Here is a 10,691-nt window from a genome sequence, read left to right as displayed (position 1 = left end):
TATGTATATATATATATTATACATATTATATATATAACATATTATATATATATATGTATATATATATTATACATATTATATATATATATATTATTTATATATATTTAGTATATATACATATATGTATATATATGTGTATATATATATATATATATTTAATTGATACAACAGCGATATGTCGATATCGAGCAAAACCTTGAAAACAATAAGTTTATAAAAAATATTTTATGAATTTTTAACATTATCACCGCTGTATTCTCTTGAACTGATCAAAAACGATAACTAGACCCACCGATACCGATCAAATTAACCATCGAACTTTGAACCTTTACTTCGTTCTTCTTAAATTTGTTTAAACGTGTCCCGCATATTTTTTTTTTAACTCTTATAAAACCGAACAACACTTGCCCGTTAAGGGCTTGCTTTTGCTTTATAAGAGTATTTTTATCTACATAACATCTTTTATTTAAAAAAATCGAGTAGCCCCCTTTTTCCCCTATAACAGCAACAAATTTTGTGCTATTAAACCGTAGGAAAAATGAAGTCGATGCCTTCATCAGTTTCTCGCAACGCCTATTTATATTTAACAACAGAAAACAGAAACAAAATGAAGAATTCGATTTCAATTGGATCAATTCGATCGGTTCGATCGGGCCGATGATCGGACTATTCGAAAGAATGCAGTGTCGCGTCGAGAATGTGACTTTAACGATAAATCCTGGAACAGGCAAACCGTTTAAGAACACCTTCCGAATCGAGCGACGCTAAACAATCGAATTGAAACATGCGCCTCCATCGTACTCTTTAACAGCGCGCTTTTAACGTCTACCCGCTAATTGATTCTTCACTTTTTTTTTTTTTACGCTATGATAAATCGAACGATTTCTAGAAAAATAAATGATTCTATCACGCGAATCGATTAAATATACGCATTTGACGACGCGGAGTGATGATATGGTGACACGCTCGCAAACGCTTATATGCTTCACGCTCGTCGGTGAATCGTGCATCGGTGCACGAAATAATTTTAACAACTTTCTCTACTTAACGTACGACGTGGTCGCATAATAATCACCATTGCCAACAAGTTATAAAATCGTCTGAAATCCCCATTTGTAACAACGTATGCCTACCGAGTGTGTATGCATACAAGGCGGCCGATAACGAGCGCGTGTCGTGCACGTCGTAAAGGGACTGATATCACTTGGAAACGGACATCTGGATTTTTTTTTTTTTTCATACAATTAGTTTCCATTTATACGTTTATAAGGGTGCGACACGGGTGCGTTTAAGAGTCGTAACATTTTATTAACACACATCACAACATTATTAAACCGGTGCAGGCCCGATATAAGGCCCGGAACACGCTGCAGTTTTACTATGCACTTCCGAGGGAAGTCTACTATTCGAACGTGTGCTTTTTTGGCTGAAACCAAGTGCGAACGAGGGCGACGAGTACGAATGAGTTCTGAAATGTTGGACGTCCTGTCGTTCTAATAAAATATAGCTTCTTAACGTTTAAAATTTCGGTATACAGTTTGGTCTCTGTAACTTGGACCTCTTTATTATTAATTTACCTTTGCAGATGGTAAAGAACTCGGCTCGAGGCTACTTGGTACCTGTAATTTCAATTCATACACTGTACTGGCGATATCGGTTGAACTGTTCACGAATTCATTTAATGCCTCCATTAGTAACACTTTCGTTGCGGATTAATTGAAAATATATGAATGTTTTTATTATTATTGTTGTTTTTTATTATTTTTCAGTTTCCATTTTTTTTTTGTTCACCAATCATATTATATATAAAATAAGTTACCACAAATATATGTTTTTCAAAATGATCATATTAGAACGTTTGTAAGAAATTTTTCATTAAAAAAAAAATATCATAATTGCAGCTCTCAGCTAACGGCCACTTATTTTCGTCCGTAGCGAAAGTGGTAAAATGGTCAATTCCATCTTGTACCCGTTTAGATTTACGTGCTTTCTGGTACTACTAATATTAACTGAGGTATTAGTGAATGCATATCAAATATTCAAGTTTAGGTATCAATATCTGTGATTCGTTAGTGGTTCCTTTATATGTTTCACATTAACGTTGAAGTCTATGTACGAAAGTAATCGAATCTACAAATATTCTCTTTCTCAAATATCAAAAATAAATATTATTTGACGAAACAATTAATCACAGTATGCCACTTAACCCTTTCGGTACGGAGGAGCTGGCCGCGGTTATACGAAAACGTGTTTTGCGGCATTCAGAGAAATCCAGAGCGTGATTGGCACTAAACTTTTGTAGTTTCGTAATGCATAGTATAGAACACTGGTTTCCAAGCTTTTTTGTCCAACCACCCCCTTTCCAGAAAAAATATTATCCTAGCCCCCCCCCCCCCCACGCCTCTGGAAAGTAATTTTTCTTTAATTTCAATAGCAATTAATGCGTAGGAAATATATATGAATTAATGTTTCCATCTTTTTCGTAAAATGTAGTAAAGGAAGGTGTAAATTTGAAACATTGAACTTTGAAATGATGAAACTATTTCTTGAACTCGGAATAGAATGTAATACAAAATACAGTTAAAACATTCGAAACCATCTTAATGAGAAGGATGAAACTGGTGTGCTGGTAACAATTTAGTAATCCTCCGCTCTATTTTCGTCAGCAGCAATCTTAAATCACCGCGATTTACTTTTTGCAATTGGTTTCTATTTTTTTTTTTTGTTAATAAATTGGTTACCTCACTGAACCCACGTTCCATTAAATATGACAAAGGAAATGCAATTAAGAACTTTTGAATTACAGCCTACATTGGTCGTCAGTGCCCCCCTGAATCGCTGCAGCACCCACTTTGGAAATCACTGGCATAGAAAGTAGTCATACTCGTTTCATGGATGGCGTCTATAGGCGGCAGTAGTACCGAAAGGGTTAACGAGTAGACATTTCTTATCAAACTTCCTACTTAAAATCCTGAAAATCTGAATCGAGTTACGAGAGACCTGACTACGTTATCTCCTCTCTGCGATCGATCATCAACAGTGCCAGTAGTCGATACGATTGCACTTCAACCTCCATAAAAGTTACCAGGCGTTATTAGCCAACATTCCAGAACTTCTTCATCTCCGAGTCTCCCTTCGTAACGATGGGAACCCCTCGTTAATATCATACGTTTAATTACATTTATGTCAATTACATAGTATCGTCTAACTACAATGTATCGCTTTAAAAATCGTGTCTGAAGTCAGAAATCGCCAGAGAGGTCCCGTGTTCAGTCCCGCCATCGCTCCAACGTGCACGAAACGCGTTTATTAACTGGCACGCCTCGAGTATATGTATATGTTCGTGTATATATATGCTTTCCTTTGAATTAACAACTTGCGCTAAACGGCGTGGTTTTGCTACAAATCCAACAATTGCAATGGACGGTTTGCGAACAAACTCAATGGAACGATTCAAGGAACAACGGCTCGCGTTCTTCTCGTTCATCCCTTATCCCTCGAGTGCTTGAGCGCCTCTTCGGCGAGATACCAGATCTCCCATACTCGATTTCGAGCTTTAGCGATGCTTGTTTTTTTCTCCACTTTCTCGGCGAAAGCTAGCTGCGATTGCGCGAATTGCTTTTCTAGAGACCATGAACACAATCGACGCGTTCCAATGAAGATCAGATGAAAAATGATGCGGGACGATTCAAGCTGTTCCGAGGAAGGCTCAGGGTGGACTTCAGACACCTCCACGAGCTTTTACAAACCTCTATGATTAACACTTTACCTATCGCAGGCTTTTTAATTCCGGGATCTCCTATCGTCAAATTATGGTACTCGGTTTGAAGAAGGCTTTTCATAAATTTTGTTAATAATTTAAAGCAAGGCTAGTTTAACGCTTTATCTACCGGGCTATTTAGAAACAGTCTTTAATCCGAAAAAGAATTTTCTACAGTAGCATACGCCAATCTAGGCTGACAATAATTCCTCCATACTGTTAATGGATACATTGAAAGCCAAGTCTGTTTCCAAACACCGATCATTGTTAAGTAGACAAGCATCAACACAGTAAATAAATTCGAAGAGCTAAATACTGCAAGTAAAAAGCCTATAAATAGGTTCCCGGTAAATAAAATGTTAACATTGACCAGCTTCTAAATTTCAACCAAAAGTTATAGAATTTGATGAACAATTTTAGGTACGTCGGTAGGTAAAGTATTATAAATGCTTCTGTTTACGATATTTTTGATATAAAGAGCAATATTACTTAGCGTTTCATCGTGGGTCTGCCAGTTGGATTCTGCCTTAGACACGATTAATTAATAGCCTGGACAGACTCTGTCTAAACGATAGTTTATTAAACTAGTTTCTAACAGATTCTGGGAGCAATTAATAGCATCAAATCTAAAGCAGAATCTAATAGAATCTAATAGAATCTAATAGCCTTCCTTATGAGTCAAACTATACATGTCTTCATATAAAAAATCACGAAATCAATATTCTCAATATTCCACACAATTTTCTTATTTTTGTATAAAGCTGAGGTTCCAAGTGTGAGGCCCAGACCAACCCCGAGGGCTCCCTGCCAGAGGTGGGACGAAATCCTTCAACAATAAAACACTTAAAGTTTTATTTCTGCATCCTGTAATTCAAATTTTCAAACGGGACCAACACTTGTCGCCCTTTATTTCCCATTCCAATCTTTTATCTTAACACACCCGTACTCAGTGTGTCGATGATGTCTTTATATCCTCTTTATCTTCGTAATTTTTATCTGAAGAATTTCGTCTATCTCTGGATCGTGCTCTCAATAATGTAAACAGTGCGTCAGTGTTGAAAATCGCACGCGATTATCGTTAATTCGCGAACAATGAACTTCGAAAGAAACGAGGAATGTCCTTGCGAACGTAACGATCGATTCAACGTGAATTCGACGATTTCTCTGAGCGTCTAACAGCGAATTTCCTACGTTCCATGAGACAATAATATTACATTGGAAAAGTAGCCGAGAGTTCTCTACCAGTAAAGTATTATTACGGTGAATCCGTTTGGACAATTCGATATTTACAATATCAGCTAACTTGTTATCCATCGCGGCTCCGTCTTCGTCGTAAACAACAACTTTCATTATGCGCGTTTCTTCTTTTTTTTTTCTTTTTTTAAAAATGCTAATTAACAAGAGGTCTTTACGAGGAGGATACGATTGCGTCCACGTGTGTGCGCGCAATCGTACGCAAGATTGTCGGTGATTGCTGTATCACGCGCGTAGTACGAAATCACACACAGGGATGGGCACATTTCAGTGATCTTTTTGTAATCGAAATACATCTGCATCCGTTTATGCGCAAATATTCACTTGTACTTTGCGTCCATTTATGCTGTCGAATATTTAATTATCTACCCACTTCTATTCGCTGCGTCGTCGAATACCGAATTTTAGGTCTGGTGTAATGGGAATTATCACTATTTTCTTTGCGGTATAATAAAAAATAGTTCATCGAAGGATCATCGTGATTTACGATACAGTGTGAAGACTGGTTTAACAGTTACACGCTATAATAAAACAAGCTGAAGTAAAATTTATGATATGTTTGCAGATATTAACCCTCAAATGCCCTAAGATTTAAATTTGATACCGGACTTTTAAATCGAATCGTACACTTGCAACTGGCTTGTTTTTAATATTTGGCTGTATGTATGTTACCATTGCATAATGTTCTGTTGAACAAAAGTTAACAAAATAAACGTCAGCTGTCAAAGTTGTTCAAATAATAAATATTAAGGGTTAAGTTTCAAATAGAAGTTCTTTGAATACATAAATCACCTCCATAGAATAATCAACAAATGAAAGGATATCAGTCTCCTACATACTACATGAGAAGTTGGCGAGTCTGACTAATAACGGGCATAATCTACTAGATTAGAATTCTATACAATTAAGGAGATCGTACCCATATTAGTTAGACCCACTAGCAAACTACATACATACGCTGGCTCTTTACACCAACTTCATTAAAGATTTGCTAGAGATAGCTGTTCATTCGGTATTCGAGGATGAAGACGAATAAAAGTACTCTATACTTTCACAACTACCAGACACAGCATTCGAATACTTTTTCAAACACATTTAAATAAAAGTGCTCCGTTGTCCAACAACATGAAAACAAGAATAGATAATGATGATCATGTGATCATAATTATCCACTCTATTCTTCCAAAATCCACGTTGCCCATCCACGATCATTCGCGTCGATGCAAGTTTCTTCGGGGGGAGGAACTCTTCCGACGATCACTCTTCGAGCACCAATGAAAAATGACTCCTCTCGTTCGCTCTCGCCATAATATAACATCTTTGTGGCGTGCATCGTTTGGTTGCTTAACGAAAAAACAAAGAGAATGACACCGCGCCTGCAATCGATACGAGCGTTCAAACGAGAACAGCAATTCCCAAGCTCGAGTGTCCCAAAATTTTTCTAACGAAAGTAGAAACAACCATCGAAGTCCAAGAGCGGGCTCGATAAACGGTTTCATCGAGAATCTTGATGGCTACCGTTAACAAAGTACCCGTTCCCTCTTTGCTAACGATCACATGGAGACTCGCGTCGACTAGGTCACAATTTCCCAGCCAAGGAATCCACCGAAGCTTTTAATAAACCTCAACAGCTCTCGGGAACCGAGCTCCGTTTACGATTCGAACGAGGAAACTCGAGCGCGACTTCGTTATCGTACAACGTTCCTTTTTTTTTCTTCTTCTCTCTCTGCTTCTCGACAGACTCTTCAAGCTTCCTACCGCTTTGCACGTCGATGCAAAACTGCGTTAGCGATGAAATGGCAAGCTGGCGTATATACTCGTTGCAGTTGAAGCTGTTTGAAGTATCCGGGTACGTTAAGCCTTTTTAGTGTCCTTTCGGGAAAGCGTTTCAACGTTTACGCCGTTTCGGCGAGCATCGTCTTCCAGGGGGCCGATTATGGCAATTTTATGGGGGACACGGTCATCCGACGTTCGCGGATGGCCGACGCCTGTCTTCGCCGAGTGAATCGATTCCGTAATTACTCGGGCAGAGTCGAGAACGAAGCGAAGTTCCGGAGATGCTACGTCGTCGAGGAGGAGGTTTCAGGGGAGACTTGCAATTGGGGTGTCTGTCGAGTGGAGGATCGTCTTGGCCAACGCTGAGGAGAAACTGGCGGCGTTGGTCTCGGCGTGTTGGGAGCGGAACCGGCGGTCAACCTCCAATTACTGCCCGACATGCCTGATCTGCCTAGCATTTGCAGGCTCGTGCTGCTACTACTACAGGCTACTGCTCCTGATAGGTCCACCCTCGACACCGCCCTGGAAGGAACGACATCGAAGAATTGATGAATCAGGGTCCTGTGAGCAGTGACAGTCTAAATTATGAGATCGGTGTACTTTGGATCGAGGGAGCTGGTATCCTATATCAAAGGACAACGGATGAAGAGGCTTCTGTGTAACACGATGGGTACTATTGTAGGATTTTATTTGACGGATGAGGATACAATGGCGAAAGCTCAGTGTCCCTGACTCTTGGACCTCAGCGTTCAGATGATAATGATAAGGATACAATGGTGTAAGGTCAATGTCCCTGAGCTAGGAATCCCAGTGTTTCTCTAATAATATCGTAGAATTATAGTAATATTATAGACTCGGTGGAAAAACCCACGAGTCATCAGGCCCAGCAACGCGAGGCCCCTTGAAAACAGGAGGTGCGAACGAACGAAGGCTGACATGATCATATTTGGTAATAGATCCGGCCGAAAACAGTTTGCGTTAACAAAATGCGAGTCGTTAATAAGGGATGTTTCGGCGGAAAGATCATACTATTAAGTTGACGAGTCGAGGGCGAGTCGTGATGAAGAACACTTTAGTTGTTTAGTCGAATAGTTGTATTATTACCGAATAGCTTAGCCTATCTAGTTCATAGGTTTCTGTATTTTTGTTAATATACAGTGGCGTGCAAAAGATCCCGGCCAGATGGTTTTTGCGATTTTTCTTCCAAAAGAAAAGTGTTAAGACATTTATACAAAAAGACTATTATACGAAATCATCCTATAATATTCAAGCGATAGATAAGCAAACGTAGCTCAATGTTATACTTTAATTTCAAAGTAGATGAGAGTGTTGTACTTAGAGCACGATGTACCTAGGAACACTTTTGATTTTCCATTTAATACTCTCATCTATGTAGCAGCGATTATTAAGATTTTCATCAACAATTCGCTTTTATTTTCTAATATTATTTTGTTCTGTAGAATTCGGCAAATGCATAGACATATAAAAATGTATTTTATTTTCATGTCTGTAGGCAAATGTTGTGGTTGCCATATTAGGTTAAAGTTTGGCAAGCTTGGTTTCGAAAAATGTTCTCTGGTACAGTACTCTCCCCTACACATTTCCCGGCTCACCTGGAAGGTGGTGCCGATCCAGTGTAATAGTGGAGCCCAGCAGGACCACTTCTAGGTCTCGCCGACAGGACACTGGTGGACCTGTGCATGGCTGGCGATGGTGGTGCAGACGGTAGCAACCTAGGTGTCTGAGGAGGCGTTCTTCCTGTGTTCAGGCTGCTGGTGCTGCCCGTGGACGCCTTTCTTCGTGGGCTCCTATAGACAGAAAAAAATGAAACGTAACGAGTAATCATTTTCATTTTCTTCTGTCTATGCGACACCATCCTACGTTATCGAGCTGCGGAAGAAAGATAAACGAGAGCAATCGTGACGGACGTTGCGGTCTATAGACACGAGCGGTCTGGAACCTGACACTGTTGTACGAAAAAGTAACGAACCTTTTGGAAGGTTGCCTGCATAGCCCAGTCGGACAAGGACGGCCCATGGCACATTTCCCTTCGCACACTTCCCGAGCCAATGCCATGGTTTCGTAATTTCTTAAAGTAGTACGACACATCTCCGCATCGGACTCCTCTAGTGCCAAGGTTGGAAATCGTTCCTTCAACCTGCGTCGCTCCTACGTCAATCAGAATCGATCCTCGTGTCAAGTTCCTTAATTAAGCACGCTCTTTCAATGTTTGGACGTATACTTTACATATAGGGGTTCCCAAAAGGGCCTTCAGGATTTTTTCGATCAAGTACGAATGGTAAGGAACATTTCAAATTTTTGTGTTTTAAATGGAAGTACGCGTGATTGCAATTAAACGCGATAGACGTCATTTAAATATTCTGTTAGTCAACAAGAAAATTTCACAGTCCCTTTCGAGAAACACCTTATTTATTTCCGCATTTCGTATTTTTCGTCTCTTTCAATCTAAACTATTATTTAACGATCTTGTACACTTTTCAAATTTTTGTTTGATTATATTTTTGCGCATCTCTATAACAAGCTTAAATAGGAGCGTACCATTTTTAACCGACTTCGAAAAGGAGGAGGTTAATCAATTTGACATGTATATTTTTCTTTTTTTTTTCAAAGTCGGTTATATCTTTTTTTGTATGATAAAAATTATTTTATCATACAATTTATTTGAATGAAATTTATTTGGTGAAACGAAAGCAAAGTTATATTTACCCTCTTGCGATAAATGGAACTTCAGTTAGAGCCTTTTTATTTTTAAGCTGTCCAATATATAAAATTCTCGACTCGTTTCCGAAGAAAACAAACAATGACGCAAGAAAAATATAATCTTGCAGTCGTTCAATCAACATAAATAAATGTCTATATTATCTACACCTTCCTAAGTGAAAACTATTCTTCTAGATATTCTTTTAGACCTCTTTAAATTTGAGCAGACTTCAGAAAATATTATTATGGATAGAATTCTGTTGACTTTGTCCATACGGTATCCTAACATGTGGGTCACACTTCGGCGATCAATCGAGGACACAAAAACAAAGCAAAAAGTTCGTACAAACACGTGGCCTATTCGATCTTCCCCAGTTATAGCCATTTTTATACCCCAATGATATACAGTTGTTTACCTTCACAGGAGGCGTTGAAAATGGCCACCTCTGGCCCCAATATAGGCCTGTGATTGTTCTGTCTCAGAATTTCTCAATATTTCAAATGTCCCAGGCATCTTATCGGATTCGTAACTGACCTTCCCGCATACGTCAACGATATATTTTAACACCGGCACCCGACGATGAATTAAGAAATCTTATCAAGCGGTTTCAAAAATAAAAATCCAGCGGATTTTAATCTAGGAGGCAAGCAGGTCAAAGTTCAAGAACTGTCTGGCTGAAATGGGACGGTGAACCACGTAATACATAAACATTGAATAAACCTTCGCCCTGAAAAATTACTCACGAACTTTACATAAAATCGACCTGTTCATTTTTTATTAAGGTAAATAGGGGAATCGTTGAACATTTAGCAGAATTGATCGATACTAGTACAGTTTTTGCAACTAATAATCGTCAAAGTAGAAAAATTGCGATGAGTCGAGAACAGGGTCAAATGTAACATGTGTTTACGTGAACGTCATTTATGTTTTTCTGTCCTCGATCGACTGGAGAATAGAATAGATCCTGTATAATGGGAAATCGATCGTTTAACGTATGTTAGTTTTGGAAGTCCAAAGGATAGTCATTAGTCAAGCCTCGGAATTTTAGATATTGACCTTTTTTAACCTTGCTTGGAACTCCTTTGTTGATTTTATTTTTTTAATTTAACACAGGAAACTTGCTTGTATCGCGTCCAAGAAAATTAATAGCACAGGTTAACTAAAAATATGGTTGCAAGT

At 38.7% G+C, this 10,691-nt stretch overlaps 1 protein-coding gene across 1 annotated transcript in view; it reads right to left on the bottom strand.

The window, feature by feature from the left end:
* Nucleotides 1-92: 92 nt before the first annotated feature.
* Nucleotides 93-10,691, bottom strand: part of LOC128883762 (dual specificity protein phosphatase 22-B) — a 20,349-nt gene continuing 9,750 nt past the window's right edge. Inside the window, exons 6-8 of the mRNA XM_054136452.1 lie at nucleotides 8,781-8,959; nucleotides 8,404-8,598; nucleotides 93-7,312 (exon numbers count right to left, since the gene is read on the bottom strand). Coding sequence (XP_053992427.1) covers nucleotides 7,075-7,312; nucleotides 8,404-8,598; nucleotides 8,781-8,959 — 612 coding nt within the window. The 3' untranslated portion in view covers nucleotides 93-7,074. The remainder of the gene's footprint in view (nucleotides 7,313-8,403; nucleotides 8,599-8,780; nucleotides 8,960-10,691) is intronic.

This window comes from Hylaeus volcanicus, chromosome 1 (assembly GCF_026283585.1).
Source record: "Hylaeus volcanicus isolate JK05 chromosome 1, UHH_iyHylVolc1.0_haploid, whole genome shotgun sequence".
Taxonomy (NCBI): Eukaryota; Metazoa; Arthropoda; class Insecta; order Hymenoptera; family Colletidae; genus Hylaeus; species Hylaeus volcanicus.
Note: the sequence above shows the minus strand (reverse complement) of the source record. Positions and strands in the feature narration are given on the sequence as shown.